This window comes from Cloeon dipterum, chromosome 2 (assembly GCF_949628265.1).
Source record: "Cloeon dipterum chromosome 2, ieCloDipt1.1, whole genome shotgun sequence".
NCBI classification, from domain to species: Eukaryota; Metazoa; Arthropoda; class Insecta; order Ephemeroptera; family Baetidae; genus Cloeon; species Cloeon dipterum.
This window is the reverse complement of record NC_088787.1, coordinates 10,367,781-10,385,337: the sequence shown is the minus strand read 5'-3', so window position 1 is coordinate 10,385,337 and position 17,557 is coordinate 10,367,781. Positions and strand designations below refer to the sequence as shown.

At 37.0% G+C, this 17,557-nt stretch overlaps 2 protein-coding genes across 2 annotated transcripts; both read right to left on the bottom strand.

Moving 5' to 3' along the window:
* Window positions 1–5,976: 5,976 nt before the first annotated feature.
* On the bottom strand, window positions 5,977–7,935 carry LOC135935928 (BTB/POZ domain-containing protein 2-like). Its single transcript, XM_065478560.1, has 4 exons — window positions 7,754–7,935; window positions 7,545–7,696; window positions 7,150–7,351; window positions 5,977–7,064 (listed from the first exon to the last, which is right to left on the bottom strand). The coding sequence occupies exons 1-4, from the start codon at window positions 7,889–7,891 to the stop codon at window positions 6,192–6,194; spliced, it is 1,365 nt and encodes a 454-aa protein (XP_065334632.1). The 5' UTR covers window positions 7,892–7,935; the 3' UTR covers window positions 5,977–6,191.
* Window positions 7,936–9,680: 1,745 nt separating this feature from the next.
* Window positions 9,681–11,504, bottom strand: LOC135936291 (uncharacterized). The gene is made up of 4 exons (XM_065479052.1): window positions 11,326–11,504; window positions 11,124–11,275; window positions 10,866–11,067; window positions 9,681–10,780 (listed from the first exon to the last, which is right to left on the bottom strand). Exons 1-4 carry the CDS (start codon window positions 11,497–11,499, stop codon window positions 9,917–9,919), a joined length of 1,392 nt encoding a protein of 463 aa, XP_065335124.1. The 5' UTR covers window positions 11,500–11,504; the 3' UTR covers window positions 9,681–9,916.
* Between the last annotated feature and the right edge of the window lie 6,053 nt (window positions 11,505–17,557).

The window sequence follows — 17,557 nt, the reverse complement described above, 5'->3', positions numbered from 1 at the left end:
TGAATATTTGGCAATATTTGATGCATTATCCAACAAGCAACCACACAATAAAAGTAACAGAGTCGACAATTACTTTTGTCGGATCCTATATAATCTCTATTATTTTTAGATAGACTCCTAATGCACAAAATAGACTCAACGAACCTCTTAGAATAGCAAAAAAATGACAAATTGTTAGCCTGTAAAGCTCTAAAAGTGGAATGATACCTGGCAATAATTGAAAATTATTTGAATTGTTGGATGCCATATAAACAATTGATCGATAAACAATTTGTTCAACAATTTGCAATAATAAAAAAAGGACCTTCTTTTAGTAAAAATTCAAATTACGCCAATTTTCTCCAAAATTTACAGTGCTCGAACATATTTTCTTGGCATATTCCGATTCCTCTCGTCGAGATCTGTTCAACGGTGTATGCCACTTATTGGGGAAACTCTTGGTTTTGTAATTAAATCGGATTTCAAGGAAGGAGACAGCCATTACCATTTGAAAAGCACGGTAGCTTTCCAGCCAATTTTCTCAAAAAATTACAGTGCTTCTTAGATTAATTTAGGCTTTAACTGAATTCTAAAGGAGTACTTTATTGATTGGCAACAAGCATTTTCTAGGATTTTGCAGTATCATTCCTCTTTAAACTGCGAGACACCATGAAACAGAAAAACAATTGAAAATCATTTAAATTGTTGCAATTATAGCAGTTGATCGATAAACAATTTGGTTTAAAATTTGCAACAATCAAAACAAGACTTTGCCATACAGTAAAAATTCAAAATTTTAAAATTGCCTCCAAAATTTATGAATTCATGCATTGGCAACAAGCATTTTCCGCGATTTTGCAATCCTCTTTAAAAAATTTCTTAACTGCGGTCTCAAAAGACTTATTGTTATCATTTTTCAAATCGCACAAGTCAAATAAGTTGATTTTATTTCAGTTCGTGCTAAATTTCGTCTTAAAAGTGCGTGAAAACACAAAGCAAAAACGTCAACTCGAGAGGTGCATTTTCACATGAACAAGTTTCAGCTGTTCCGCTCTCATTAGCATGCGGGGCGCAAGTGAGCGAGTTTTAAAAGCTGTTCCGCCGCACACTCGCACACATTTCCCGAGCAGTCTTGTTCGGCTTTCAAACACTCGGCACGCTAAAAATCTGCGCGCAGAGCAGAAATTCTCTAGCGAATTGGCGCGCGAAAGGATAAAAGCGCTGGCTGGCGGGAGATGCAAATAAAAAGCGGCATTTCTCTCGATTTACTGCGCCAAGATAACGAGGTTATGGCTGCTGCGCTAGTGCTGCTTTGCCATTTTACCTCCCGGGTTTTATTCTCTGCTGAGCGCCTTTTTGTGTGTGCTATACACACACACATATATATGAAATTACGCCCGACCGTCGCCATGGCAACTGCATGCATTTGTGTGACACTCCGACTTGGCAAAAACTTGCCGCCCTTTCGCTCCATCCCGACGCCGAGGCAGCTTCTTTGCCGGCCCTCTCTCTCCGTCTCTCTCTTCGCTCTCTTGCCAGAGTGCGCGTTTGACTGCTGGGGACTGTTAATTGATCGCACTGCTGGAATTTATAGAGAGAATAGACTCGATATATGGTCTCGTTACCCCTTTCCGTTGAGCTTTCGATTATTCCGATAATTCAGATTGGTTGTTTCGCGATGTTGCAATTATTATGAAATGAAATATTTAAATTTATCGACTGTTTAAATTGAGGTTCAGAAGGGCGAAGGATTGCCCTGTAATTGGTCGTTTTAGCATAATTTCAATGCTCTAGTTGTTTAAATAAAAGGATAAAATGAAGAAAAATGCATGAATTTCATTTACTCTCATGTATAATTTATGGATCAAAAACAGTTGAGACAGGGAAAATAAGAAGACTAAGGCCCTATTCAGAGTTGGCCAAGAGTAAAACCATTGATTGAAATTAAAAAATCGTAAAAAATCCCAAACGCAACAATTTTACTGTCATAATACGACCTGCAGTACAGAGGGAGAGAAATAATGCCCCTGAACAATTTTTCAAGGCGCAAGTTCCATATTGTAGATCTTTCCATTCTTTCATTAATGGCACGCAGTTTTAGTTTGATTTTATGCAATTTAAATTTGGAAATAACTGTGATAAAATTATTATTGTTCAAACAATTCAAAACTTTTCTGTTAATTTTAATTTTAAAAAAAATATATTCAAAACTTCACACTGCTTAAATTTAAAAACGTATTTTCGTTTTATCTGGAGATTCAAATGGGGAGAAAACGTAGGTAAAAACGTGACTACCAAACAATTAAGAACATTTTGCATTGCTGGCTGTAGCAAGTGGTTCATTGATTTCATTGATGGTGAAATCTAGTTACAGCTTAATTAATCTCATAAATATTGATGTTTCCCCAATGAAAATCATGCAGGATTTATTTCGCCAAATGGATAATTTTAATATAATTCAAAATTTGCGGACTGTTTAGTTAAATGGTCGCAAGAGAAATCGAAATCAAGTAAAAAAACACAGCGAATATCGTTTATTTTATTTATTTATTTATTTATTTATTATTTTGAACAATCTGAAATTAACTGTTAGGCTTGGTTCTGATTATTGCACATTATAAGCACCGCTTGTTAATTGGAGCTGATTTCCTATACATATAAATTTAAACGGCAAACTGGGTAAATTTAATGCTCTTTCCAGACTTAAAGAAAGTATTTATATATTCTTGGTAATGATCGTCTATATACAGCTTAACTTAAAAAATGCCCTAAATAATAAAATTTCAATTTTAATAAGACTCGTCAGATTTGCTTTTATACCAAAACAAATGCAAATACAGTTTAAATTCCAAGATTTTTAATCAGACGAATCGCATCAGGAGAAAAAAATGTTAAAATCCCCCTTCTTCTAAAAACAGAAATAATGAAAAAGGTGCTGATCAGTCACAAAAAGATTATCCCCCTTTTTAATATGAAATTCCTTTGAAATAAATTTCGGCAAGCGCCATGTTCACCTTAGAAGGGGAGCAAGGCACATCACAGCAGTGTGCGGGCTGGCTAAAGTCATCAGGAGGAGCCTCTTTGACTCCCCAAGGGTGGCCGCGCTCGCAAAAGCTGCAACGGCGGTGGAGGAATTAAGCAGCTTTCCAGCGGAGCGATCCTCTATCATCGTGTCTCCTTTCTCTGATGTGGATGCCGGCGCTTGAGCAAGAATCTTCTCTCAACCGGGCAAGCAAAGCTGACTGAACACTCTTCACCGTAATTATGGCCAGCTCTAATGCGCGGAAAATTGTGCTGTTCATATTTAGCGGGCGGGGGATGCATGCTATTCACTCTCGCAGACCGCAGCCATCCACCCTCCAGCCCTCTGCTCTTCTTCGCCGGGCTTTGCTCGACGGATTTTGCGCGATCAAAAGCGTATTTAATGACGATGTTTTGAATTTGTCGTGCTGCACGTGCGTGCTTTGCTGGGAAGATAGCGGTTTGGGGGACGGGAGAAATTGTTTTTGCATGAAATGCTTAATTATTATGTGCGTGCTCCTTTCTTTTATAGAAGTATGCAACGCGGCGATATTAATAATTTTTTAATTAGCATTTTTCTTGGATTTGGAATGTTGTGGCTCTTCTTGCATTGTTATTTATCAAATAATTAATATTTTTACAGCATCTCTTGCTATTATTTATGGAAAAAAACATATTTATATATTACAAAGACGATGAAACAGGAATTTTCCACTTATTAAAAAATTAAAAATAATTTAAATTTCTAAAAGTCATGCTAACTGTTAGATGATAAAATGAAGCAATAAAATTCTTAATTTCACTTGCAAGGGCGTTTATGGAACTTAAAATATTAATATGTTTAGTTGGAAAATTGGTCTCTTGATGGATTGCTAAATGTTTCCAATATTGAAGGGCCAGTATTGAAAGAATTAAAAATAATAAGAAAAGCAGGGAGAATAATTTAGTGCTGGATCAATGCTGTTATTTTCTCTTTGCGTACTTTCTTAAAATATGTTTTTTAATTTTGTTGTAAAACATTAAAAATATAACGGTTAAATTAGATTCTTAAAAAGAGAAGTCACACAGAAATCAGACAGTAATTTAAAAAAAGGAGAATGAAACAGAAAAATCTGCTTACCACTGTTTGTGAGATGAAGCCAAAATTTATACTGGCAGCATTGTCATTTTTAAATGGTTGCAAGGTTCGTGGACCTTTTGAATGGTGCACACTGTTTTCTACTGGTAATTTTAATTATTTCTTCACTTGAAGCTTTCCTGTCAAAAGAAATATACACATCGATTGGTAGATCATGTCAAGAGGATTTGAACTCTGCCATGTAAAAGTAAAAATTTGCAATTGGAAACATCTGCATATTTTTTGTAGCCTGGTGCTGTTCACCAGGAGAGTTATTGAATAAGAGTCACTGAACAATGAACAGTTCTGGTGTTATTTGTAATCGCTATGATTTGCAGTGATTATTTTTTTATTTCCTGAATGATTTAGTGGCTTATGCGTGTAATTTATGTTATACAACGAAATAACTAAGTTATGTACATTAAATATTTTCCTGAATTTTCTGTGAATGATGGTACCCACAGTAATATATCTAATTAAAAATAAAACATATTTAAAGTAATAATAAAATACGATATAAATAAAAATGTATATTTAAATTGAATACATAATAGTTTAAATATTGTATAACTTTTTTATTAACAAAATGAAAGATTTTTGTTTGAGTAAATAAACATTTTGAGGCAGTATTCCATATCAAACAGAGACGGCGTATGAAGAATGATGGCAAAATTGCGTGGTCCGCAATAAAAAGGCAATCGCTTTTGAGAGGCAATCCTTGTAAGACGCGGGGCGCTTTTTATGTGGTGTGCGCGCACCCCCGCAAAGAAACACATCCATCAGAGTTAAGAAATAAGGAAACCATTATTTGACGCACGCTATCATGTCGCGCCGCGCGCAATAGATGGATCTCTCCCCTTTTAATGCACCACTACTTTGCCAAATTGCTTTCTTCCCACCTCCAATAATGATAATGCGATTTGGCTGTCGACGACCACCACTCTTTTCCTCCCTTTTGCCGCGACTAAATAAACTAAAAGTGTCGTCGGAGGCGTCGCAGTTTGGCGTGTGCGTGTCTCTGCGACTCGTAAAAGAGCTAGAGTGCGTCACTCCAATCGCATCACAGATAAATTGATTTTATGCAAATCATTTTACTCTTTTATTGCCCCCTTGATATCGCACTAAGCCTCCAAAGCTGCCGTAATAAAAATGAGAGAGCCCGCCGCGCTCTTTCTCTTTCTCTCTCTCGCTCGCAAAACTCGTTCGTTCTCGCTGCCGCCGCATTCAGCCCGCGCGCCCCTTGATTATTCGGGAGTTAGGCTTTTTGTCGAACACCTCACCGCTGCGGAATGCATAAAATGTTTCCTCCGGCTTTTACAACGCAGTTTAGTGTTTGAAAGATGCAAGCAAACACGGAGTTCACTAAAAATATCCAACCATGACAATATGACAATAATATTTAAATTTTTCAAATATTTTGCTCGAACATCATATTCTGTGTTACCAAGACTGTGGAACCAGCTGCCACGCGAATTGAAAAACCTGAGAAATCAAAATGTATGGGAGAAAAAAGTGAAGGATTGGTTGTCATCGTGTGACTAATTTTTGTTCTTCTTTTCGCAAACTACTTTTGTTAACACAAAAATGATTTTGCACTTTTATTTTGTTAAATGCAGCAACTGAACGAACACCAGCCGAAAATTCGTCCTGAACTGGCTGGACTTGGAATGTTTTTTTCCAAAAAATATGGTTAATTTTTCATGAAATTGTTAAATAACAAAATTGAAAACTAATCTTGAATTTGTAGTAACAGAAAATGCAACTCATTGCAAGGCATGATAATTAGAATTATGTTCCGTGCAATCAAAGCCTATTTCAGGGTTAAGATGATTAATTTTTGTGTTGAAATTAAATTCTGCTTCCTCGTTGTGTAGTGTGTGCTTTATTTTTCCAGAATTAATTTTACAGAAATTTCCTGCTCAACTAATTTTGGCCCTAATCCATGAGCTACAATAAAGTCTTAGTTTGGGAAATAATTTAGACACTCAGCTCAACATAATTATTTAAATTATTTGATCAAAATGTGTAATATTTTTTAAATGACTATATAAAAACTTAGACCACACTAATCCCACTACTTTGGTGGAGTCTCAACTATCATTCTCTGGAATTGCATCGATTGAATATCATTGTGTGTAATCAATTCAGGCGCTCGGTGCAGTTTAACAGTATTACCGAACAAATTCCACACGATGGTCTGCGAGTAATCCAGTTTCTTGGTCTTCAGAGCATCAGTGTGCAAATATCGAATCGTGAGATTGTAAAATATCCCGTTTTGCAAGAGCATAGGCCGAGGAAGGAAAATTTCATTGTTGTTGCTCGAATCAATATCTCGCTTGACTTTTACAGTAGCCAGAGGCTCGTCTGGACAAGAGCTCCAGAGCAAGCATTGCAATTCGGCTTTCAAACCATCATTGAGGTCCGTCAGGCATAATAGACTGAAGCTGCTGAGGTAAATTTTGTCTACATTGCTCTCAATCCGAAATTTGAAATTGGATATCGGAGAGTCAAACTTGACAGACATGTCTGACAAGGCATTGACAAACGTTTTAAGGTCCAAATTCAACGCGGAATCACAACCACGAAACTGGTTTTTCCTCGAAAAATTCGTGGGCATTAATTCAGATTTGCCGAGTGAAATGCTGAGAAGGATCTGCAGCTTTTCTTCCACAGTAAGCACTTTCGTCGTCAAACTGAGCTCTGAAAACTCCTCAGCTGACATTGCTCTGAAATGTACGAGCTTCAGCGCGCTGTCGATCTTCTCTCGCATGTCTGATTTGTCTGCATTAGTGCAGTTTTCTTCGCCCCATTTCAGCAGTGCACGGAAAATCTCTCCTTCTGATTTGATTTTCAGCTTCTTCATCTCGCAAATTTCCAAGATCGTCGATGGCGTTGCTTTAATCCAGTGGGGGGAATTGAATACTTCACTTGTGTTTCCCTTTAGGATCTGCGCAAGAAAACAAATATTAATAACTTATATTAAAATCTTTTCTTTATACAGGAATCATTGTTTGAAACCCTAAATTCTTCACCTTGTAATATTCCCAATTAACGGTGTCATTGTTCAGGAATTTGTGCATATCATAGAGGATCAAAACGTCTTTTGGCTCCACGTTTTTAAAGAACTCCGCGGAGGCAGTCATCAAGCTTTCCATGGCCCACGATTGGGCAAGAACGTAGACTTCAGATGCCAATTCCACTGTCTTGAAGTCAGTCTCGTTTCCATAAATAAACCTACAGATTACTCATTAATGATACGATATCAACAGACGGGATACTTTTAAATATTTGAAAAATGCGACCACCCGAGGTTGTTTTCATGTTGAATATAATTAAAACCAGGCTTCAACCAGGCTCGACCATGCTTAAACTGGTCGAGGCATAAAAACGACGATTTTTTTTGACAGCGGGGATACTTTTAATTTACCTCATGGCCAAATCAAAAGCCTCTGGACGAACATTTCCATAATGTTCCATCGGATCATCTTTATCCAAATTTGTCTCCTTGAACGTCCCATAAAGTAAGTTGGCGAAAAACCCGCTGGCTCTAGCAAGGATGACTTTGTGGCATTTGAAGATCTACATTTTTCGGTGAATTATAAATACAGCTCAGAATTAATTACTTTATTTTTATACCTGTGGGTTGGTGTCTCCAATCCGGAATGTGCAGTCATAATATAAGCTTCTCGTGTACAGTTCCAGTTCGTCTCTCACGATATCTCCATGTCTTTTCCAAAAATTGTCTCGATCATTTGTCCTCATTTCGTCAGACATTTCAAGAAGTTGTACGAATCGCACTGTTGCCAATGGATTGTGATATTGCTTTTATGATTTTTTTTTCATCAACTGAGGTGAAAAATAGATTAAGCGAAACTGGCTTTGTAATCTTATCTAATCGTAAGATCACGTGAGCTTTTCTTATTGAAGTTGTGGGTACGAGGAGCCGTGACAGAGAAATGCGTCTTTTGGTATTGAAACTCGTCTTATTTATTAAGTCTCGTGGTTTGATGAAGTAAAGTTTAGACTGTGAAATTACATGAATAATTAAAATCACAATATTTCAATAAATAATTATAACAATGAAAACATTACATTCGAACATAAATAATTATTACAGCTTACCCCGTATGTAGTAGGGCTGCCACTCTCCGGGTTTCGACCGGAGATCTCCGGATTTGGGACCGAAAATTTTAACACGGGAGTATATGGATCTCCGGGTTTTCGAGTCCAAAATCTCCGGGTTTTAGCTTTGGAAGTCTGGCACCCCTAGTATGTAGTGCTGGTCTGATAAATTCGAGATCAAAGTTTATAGAATATTCTCACACGAAAACTCATCCTAGCCGGAGAGAGAGCATTGTGTTGCGACTGCTGTCGTGCGAGGCTAAAGGTGCAGTAAGGGTGAAGGGTGCACTGCTTGTCGCACACCTTTATACTACCAACTGGCGTTGCGTGTTTAGTGCAAACTATTAGGACAGTAGTGGCGAGAAGGTGCCACGAAGTGATAGAAATAAAAATTTATATCTTTTACCAAGTACCAAAGCACCGCAGAAATACAATTAAATGTTGATTCAATGTCTGTGCCTGTCAGCAATTTTAAAATTATCTGCTGGTGCATTCAACCTTGAAATTTTTGATAGCAATCAGTTTATTAAATATAAAGTTTTCTTAATTCCCACTGAAGCCCATGTGACAATTTCTAAGAGAAAGATATTTACCTTAATTACCCTCCAAAATTATCATCAATGGTTGCATTACAAAAATCCTATTAAAATGAATTTCAAACCCGAAAATTTTATTTAATTTGAATAGCCTCTAAATTTCTTAATATTTTGTGATATTTTCCAAAAAAATCTTAAGTAAGTAAAGTAAAAAATACTGGGTAACGAAATTTTGTTTACCTATTGTTGATGTTTCAATTGTTCCATTAAAGTGGCATTGCAAAAAAAACAACAAACTCAACAATCAATGAATTTTGGTCATAATATTCAAGACATATTATCCTGTTCTCTACTATTGTTATCTTAACGGAGAATATAATTTTTCAAGTAAAGTTTTTAGTGAATTTGTGAAAAACCCCTTTTAACCTTTCTTGAAATGAAGATGAGAGAGCCCGCCGCGCTCTCTCTCTCTCTCTCTCTCTCTCTCTCTCTCTCTCTCTCTCTCTCTCTTCTCGCTCTAAAAACTCGTTCGTTGCTGCCGCTTTAAGCCCGCACGCCCCTTGATTATTCGGGAGTTTGGCTTTTTGTCGAACACCTAACCGGTGCGGAATGCATAAAATGTTTCCTCCAACGTTTACAACTCAGGTGTCGATTTACAGTGTTTGCATATCGTTTTGACAATGGATTTTGCGAAATGATTGCTAAAAAAATTACAATATATGATAATATTTAATTTTTTATATAATTCATTAATTCATTTTTTGTATGAAATTATCGGAATTATAAATTATTAAAAATAAAATTGTAAAATTTTTCACTAGGCACAATAATTAGGTTCCGTGCAATCAAAGCCTATTACAAGGCTAATACAATCACCTTTTGTGTTGAAATTAAATTCAGCTTCCTCGGTGTGTAGTAAAAGTGTTTTATTTGTCCATATTTCTACCTGCTTAACTAGTTTCGACCCTTATCCATGAGCTAGACTGGGATACGAGTACTAGTTTATTATCAAATTGTTTGGAAAATTATTTAGACAATATCAGCAACATAATTATTTAAAATATTTGATCCAAATTATAAAAATATCAAAATTTGTATTATTTTCTAGATGACTATACAAACTTTGACTACATTAATCCCACTACTTTGGTGGAGTATCAATTATCATCCTATGGAATTGCATCGATCGAATATCATTGTGTGAAATCAATTCAGGTGCTCGGTGCAGTTTAACAGTATTACCGAACAAATTCCACGCAAGGAACTGGGGGTACTCCAGTTTCTTGGTTTTCAGCGCGTCGGTGTGCAAATATCGAATCGTGAGATTGTAAAATATCCCGTTTTGCAAAACCATAGGTCGAGGTAGAAAAATTTCATTGTTGTTGCTCGAATCAATATCTCGCTTGACTTTTACAGTAGCCAGAGGCTCGTCTGGACAAGAGCTCCAAAGCAAGCACTGCAATTCGGCTTTCAAGCCCTCGTTGAGGTCTGTCAGGCATATTAGACTGAAGCTGCTGAGGTAAATTTTGTCTACACTGCTTTGAATCCGAAATTTGAAATTGGATATCGGAGAGTCAAACTTGACAGACATGTCTGACGTGACAAGAAAATTAGTCAACCTTACCACGGAATCCCAACCACGAAACTGGTTTTTCATTGAAAAATGTGTGGGCATTAATTCAGATTTGCCGAGTGAAATGCTGAGAAGGATCTGCAGCTTTTCTTCCACAGTAAGCACTTTCGTCGTCAAACTGAGCTCTGAAAACTCCTCAGCTGACATTGCTCTGAAATGTACGAGCTTCAGCGCGCTGTCGATCTTCTCTCGCATGTCTGATTTGTCTGCATTAGTGCAGTTTTCTTCGCCCCATTTCAGCAGTGCACGGAAAATCTCCCCTTCTGATTTGATTTTCAGTTTCTTCATCTCGCAAATTTCCAAGATCGTCGATGGCGTTGCTTTAATCCAGTGGTGGGAATTGAATACTTCACTTGTGTTTCCCTTTAGGATCTGCGCAAGAAAACAAATATTAATAACTTATATTAAAATCTTTTCTTTATACAGGAATCATTGTTTGAAACCCTAAATTCTTCACCTTGTAATATTCCCAACTAACGGTGTCATTGTTCAGGAATTTGTGCATATCATAGAGGATCAAGATGTCTTTTGGCTCCACGTTTTTAAAGAACTCTGCGGAGGCAGTCATCAAGCTTTCCATGGCCCACGAATGGGCAAGAACGTAGACTTCAGATGCCAATTCCACTGTCTTGAAGTCAGCCTCGTTTCCATAAATAAACCTAAAGATTACTCATTAATGATGCAATATCAACAGACAGGAATACTTTTAACTTACCTCATGGCCAAATCAAAAGCTTCAGGACCAACATTTCCATAATGTTCCATCGGATCATCTTTATCCAAATTTGTCTCCTTGAACGTCCCATAAAGTAAGTTAGCGAAAAACCCGCTGGCTCTAGCAAGGATGACTTTGTGGCATTTGAAGATCTACATTTTTCGGTGAATTAAATACAAAGAGTTAATTTCTACATTTATACCTGTGGGTTGGTGTCTCCGATCCGGAATGTGCAGTCATAATATAAGCTTCTCGTGTACAGTTCCAATTGGTCCCTCACGATATCTCCATGTCTTTCCCAAAAAAAGTCTTGATCATTCGTCGTCATTTTGGCAGACATTTCAAGAAGTTGCACAGGATTCGTACCGTTGCTCATGGATATTGATACATATTGCTTATGATTGTTCAACAATTTTGATGAAACAAATTGATGATGCAAAACTGGCTCTCTAATCTTATCTAAATCCTTAAGATCACGTGAGCTTTTCATTTCAAATCTCAATTTTTTTCTTCTTATTAAAGTGATAATAATAAAGATTTACTATCATTTCAAGTACCAAAGCACCGCAGAAATACAATTAATTAAATGTTGATTCAACGTCTGTTCCCGTGAATATTGTTAAAATTTATCTGCTGGAGCATCAACTCGAAAATTTTGATAATAATTCGTTAATTTAATAAAGAGATTTCAAAATTCCCGCTAAAGTCCAGCATTTATGCCCAAGTATCAATTTCTTAAGAAAAAGAGGTTTGCCTTAATTTCCCTCAAAATTAGCACCAATGTTAAGAAAAATCCTCTTAAAAATGAATGTTTGCTGAATTTTCAACCTGAAAATTTAAATTTAAATTGAAAAATCCTCTGAATTTCTTAATCCTTTTCTATATTTCAAACAAACCACCTACTTAGGAAGGAAAGCAAAAAATACTGGGTAACGAAAATTTGTCTAGAACTAATTGTTGATTTTTCAATCGTTCCATTAAAGTAACATTGACAAACAAAACAGCAAACCCAACAATAAAAAATGAATTTTTGTTATAATACGTATTATCCTGTTTTCTACTAACGTAATTCTAACGAAGAATATTTTTTAAGTAAAAACTTGTGAAAAAACACTTTTTACCTTTACTTAAAATATAATCTAAAAATGAGGAAAAAGCCGAAAATTGCCCTGGTTGCCGTTCAGATTTTCGGCTCAAAAGTTTGCATGCTATAATCGTGCAGCGGTCACTGTCTCCTTATTGGAAATCATGATTTTATTCGCTAGAAAGGAGATTATTTAGCTCACAATTCGCACACTATTGGATAGATCGTGAAGAGTGGGATTGAAATTAAGCAAAAAAAAATCACTGGAAATTATCGTTTAATTTTTTTAGAAATGTGGCAAAATCTTCAACAACTGCTCCACTACCCAGATTTAATTATTGCAAATTTTAGAGTTAAAAATTGCTGCTAAATTTCACTAACAAGAACCTCAATGAACTATGTACTAATTATTGCTCTAGTCAAAAGTGCAAAATTTTCAAAGGCATTGATTTTTTTTATTTTCTCTCGTCGTACTCTATTTTATATTAAATGCGGTCAGGGTGTGCGGATTATGAGCAAAATTTCCCTCCTGGCGAAATAAAACCATGATTTCCAGTAAAAAGACAGTCCTTGCAGCTTTTATTTGCACGGTAACCTCGGAAAATTTGAGCCCTTTTTAATTTTTAAAGAATATTACGAGTAAAATTAAAAAAAAATATTCTTCTCAATTTTTCTGTACAGCTCTATTTTAATTAATCAGTGATGATTTACGTCCAATATTTGTTTATTTAAAGGACCATGTGTACATATTCATATGGTAGGCTGAACACACTGAGAAACCGTGTTGCTTTCAAACTAAATAGGGAGCAACGGAGGAAAAAAAAGAGAGCAAGAACTGCTGCAAAGATGGCGTCGAGGGTGATTTGGCGCGTGCCGGGGCGCAATAAAAGTTAAATGTTGGAGGCTAAAAGGCTGGCTGGCGTCGGGGCTGCTGAGTTATTCGCGGAGCGCGCCCGCCGGTTGGCTGCCCCTGCAATTATACACTCGCTCACCTCCCTCGCCCGCTCGCCCCGTTCGCTCGCAGCGGCGGCACAAACGCAACGACGACGCCGACGACCGAGGGCTCTATTTTATGCGGCAAGTGTTTTATTCTGCACATCTGAGCCCCCGGCGCGGCGTCAAATAATGCGGGCCGCTTTCTAGCGTGCGCCGCCGGGCGGTGGCCCATCAAAATCGCGACAACATCCATCACTGCGCGCGCGAGACGAGCGCAGAATACGCCGCGCTGCTGCATGCGCGTTGCCTGCCTGCCTGCCTGCCTGCCTGCACCCCAAAGCCCGGCCGCGCTCGTAAATATGCAAAATTCGCCTCCATCAACTCGCAAAGGGGAGAAAGAGAGCAGAAGAGTCCCTTTTTTGCTCTGCTGCGGTTAAAACGCCACAGAATGCATCATTCAAATAAATGATATTTATTTTTTTGGGACGTTGAATAAGAAAATTAAAACTTCGCGGATTTTTTAAGTGTATTTCTAGGAGGACAAAAATTAATCTACACGATCTTGCCCTTTACTGTTTTGGTAGGTAAATTTATTAAATTTCATTTTCAATGAAATTACCTCTTATAATAAATGTTACTGCTCTTTTGAATGATCATCGAAAAATTAATCTTTAAAGATCAATTATTTTTATTCTTTTTTGTTATGATCAGCATTAAAAATTCAAACAATTTGCCATCTTAATCCATAATTGTCTATAAAAATGGGAAACGATCGATATAAAGATGAAATAATCAGTACTAAACACAACGATTTATGTGATTGGAACCTTTCTTTTTACGGCCATAGATTATTTTGATGTCAAATCTTTGATGGCAGTATACTCAGCGTCAAATCTAATCGTCTTATCTTAACTGGTCGTGACTCGTATTTTATTAAGACTACAGGAGTGCTAGAAACAAACAGGAAAATGAGCATTAAAAAGTGTTGATAAAAAAATCAAATCAATGTCATATTTACCGCAGAGCTACGTGATGCTCAACGTATTTACATTTTTTCCAAATTTCGAAAGACGTAGTTAATATTGGGAAAATTCTGGATCTCGTTTTACACCACTAGCCACTTAAGCTTTTTTGTAAAACGAAAAATCTTCTGTTTATGTGCGTTAATTCCATAGTTTTAAAGTTCTTATTTAGTGAGTAAAAATTATCATTGCAAAGAGGGCAAATTAAGAGCTGTTAATTTTTGATGATGGACTATTTATTTTAAGCTTCAAATCTTCACGTGGTTAATCCAACGAGCACGAACCATGCAATATATACATTTTTAACAACCGTTTAAAGTGGCTAAAACCCTAAAAATTGTTAAATTTGGCATGAAACTTGGGTGCAAGCATTATTTTCTCTTAATTTTAAAATATCGACACTCGAGGTTATTATTTTCTCTTTAAAAATAAATAATCAGCGTTGGTCCTTGACCTCGACCTAGGTCTACACAAAAATTTTAAACCAATTGAGCACCCAGAACCATTTTTTTAATATTTATAAACGTAAAGGTGAATCAATTTGCTCCATTTTTGCCTTGATTGTCAACACCAATTTTGGATTCTAACAGTCGGAATTAAAAAAACAGCCTAACATAGTTCATAACTAAAATTGTCATTAAAAAATATGAAACCGGAAGTAAAACGAGTTTTAAAGATTTGTAAAAATTTGTAAATGGGTGATTTTTTTCCTCTTACATCCGTTCTCGCATTTGGATACTTGGGAAAGAGGAACTAATGAACCAAAACCGCTCTTCCAAACTCTTGCGTCAAAAACTTTTCTTTTTACATGCGTCCCTTTCTATTTTGTCTAGCAAATTGGTTTAGGCAAACGCAGCAGGCGGATGGGGAAAAAGTCGCTTTCTCCCTTTTTCATTCACCTGCCAAAAGTTCGTCAAGACGCAGAGCGAGGAGGAAAAGGCGCTCGGCTCAGCGAATATATGTATGTGGAAGGAGTTGATAAGGTGCGGCGTCTCTGATCGAATGCGAGAGAGAGAGAGAGAGAGAGAGAGAGAGAGAGAGAGAGAGAGAGAATGCCCACGCAGGAGGTGGAACAACCCTCCTGTCGGGCTCGTAGATTACTTTTGACAACTCCCGTTGCTCCCACTCAGGTTGTTTTGACATCCATTCTCTGCACTCTGTGCGTGCGTGCCTCTGTGTGTGTGTGTGTGTGTGTTCATGGCGAGCAAACAACCCCGCGAACCAGCCCATAACAACCCCCTACGCGGCGCCTGCTGCCTCTCTCTCGCTCTCTTTGACGCACATGTCTGGCGCACAATGGTAATTTATTATCAATAATAACATCACATTCCTCACCACGTGATGCCGCGCCTGCATGTATGTAGTAATAGTCGCAACAACGCAGCCCCCGCTAATGATTTCTGTCTGCTCCACCACCGTTGCGACATTTTATTGCAGCCTACGCAGACTCGATGTTTTCGTTCGCTGCTATCTTTATCTGAAAATTTCATTTTGTTTGTGTTAGAAGGATTGATGTTGCAAATCCCTGAAAAATCCTTATTTTCAATGAATATATACGGATCCTTGAGTTGAAGACAAATTTTACCTATAGGTATAGCAGGGAAATAAATTCCCATGCTGCTGTCTCCCTACTTGAAATCTAAATTTAATTAAAATCAGATTGTCTTCCCCAAAAGTGGTCAGGCACAGTAAATTTTCGAGAAAATATAAACAAATTTTAATTTCTCCTGTAGCAAAAGGCTTTTTATCGGCACATTGTAGATTTTAAGATGATCAGTTATGAGAAATATTGTCATGTAGGCGAGTATTATTGTCTCCCAACTGAAAATCGTGATTTATTTATTTAGAAGGTAAATTAACGTCATAATTCGCACACCATTGGATAGATCGCGAAATCAAGTGAAAGAGTCATTTCGATTAATTCGGAAACTTCTGACATATCACTGTTACTTGGTCCCAGTTCTGTTGGATTTTCGAGATTACTTTTTTGTAGTCTAAAATTCAAATGAAATTCAGTTAAATTGGATGGATACAGGGTGACAATTGAAAATTGTTTGATGCAATAATCAGTTCATTGAAAAACATTTTGTTATTTACAATTTGCAACAATCAAAAAAGGACCTTGCTACAATTAAAATTAAGATTTTCTAATTTTCTCCTAAATTTTTAGAGTTTGACCACATTTTATTGGTCGATTTCGATTAATCTCGTCAAGATCTATATTCAACAGTGTATGAAACAACTCTTTGTTTTGAAATAAAATCAGATTTCAAGTAGGGAGACAGTCCTTACCATTTGAAAAGCGGCTTTGCACTCATTTTTCTCAAAATTTTACAGGTCAATTTTGGCTTCAAGGATTTTAAGCCGAATTTCTCTAAATCTCACGTTCTATAATGTTTGAATTAATTTTGGCTTTGACGTAATCCAAGTCTCATAATATTATGTATTTACAAAATTTAAAAAACACCTATATATTGGATGGCATTATCATCATCAGCCTCCACCCTCCTAAAACTAAACCTATTTTAAATTTTATCCATTTGTTGTAAATATCGAGTGCACCATAACACGTCATAGTCATCCACAAGAGTTTCAGAACTCGCGTCATTAGGGCAGAGACAGTAAAAGCGGGATGCGTTTCTGCGCTCGTCTGCTGTTATGCTAATTGGATGTGTGCAGAGGCAACGGTAATGAATGCACCCTCGGAAGTCGGAGTTGCTCAACGCTTTGCTTTGTCACCAGCAGCAGCAGAGCGCCATATGACACACGAGCCCTTCTCCGCTTAGCAGAGCAAACATGATGCACATGCAGAGTATTTAATACTATATTCTTAGTTTCTTAGTATTTAATTTTGCTTATTAAAATTTAATTTAAGTCTTAGCACAAAAAAATTACTGTATTTATTAATTTAATTAATTCAGATTCAAATGTAGTACAAAATTAACAAAATTATGTTTCTCTGGCTGGTGCCATTAACTTTAAAAAATATATAATTCCTAGCTTTCTTTTTCATGTGTTTAAATTTAAGTTTAATTTATTGATATGCCCTCCTATCGAATGATTAATCGTTTCGCTTCGTCGATTGATTGAAATTTTATCCAAAAAATGGGCATGCAAGATGCGACGAGTGGCTCTCGGACCACAAAACTCGCACACACCAGCCTTGTTAATAGCCAGAGTGGAGAGCTGACCCGAGAGCGAGGTTGTGTCGCTCCCCGCACGCTCCGTGTGTCTCCGGGGCCGCCTATAACAACATTATAGAGTAATTAAATGAGATTCGCTTGTAGCAAGCACGGTGGGTGCTTTGTGAGAGAGCGAGCGAGGATGTGTGCTCCGCTCGGCTCGGACTCCGCCTGCTCTGTGTGCCGCCGGTAATTCACTTAAAGTTTGCC

Excerpts from the sequence above, each read along its gene's own strand:
- LOC135936291 (XM_065479052.1), bottom strand. The coding sequence starts at position 11,499 with ATGAGCAACGGTACGAATCCTGTGCAACTTCTTGAAATGTCTGCCAAA. Across the intron at positions 11,276-11,325 it reads TCGGAGACACCAACCCACAG|ATCTTCAAATGCCACAAAGT; the intron begins GTATAAATGTAG and ends CGAAAAATGTAG. Across the intron at positions 11,068-11,123 it reads GCTTTTGATTTGGCCATGAG|GTTTATTTATGGAAACGAGG; the intron begins GTAAGTTAAAAG and ends AGTAATCTTTAG.
- LOC135935928 (XM_065478560.1), bottom strand. The coding sequence starts at position 7,891 with ATGTCTGACGAAATGAGGACAAATGATCGAGACAATTTTTGGAAAAGA. Across the intron at positions 7,352-7,544 it reads GCTTTTGATTTGGCCATGAG|GTTTATTTATGGAAACGAGA; the intron begins GTAAATTAAAAG and ends AGTAATCTGTAG. Across the intron at positions 7,065-7,149 it reads TTAATTGGGAATATTACAAG|ATCCTAAAGGGAAACACAAG; the intron begins GTGAAGAATTTA and ends TTTCTTGCGCAG.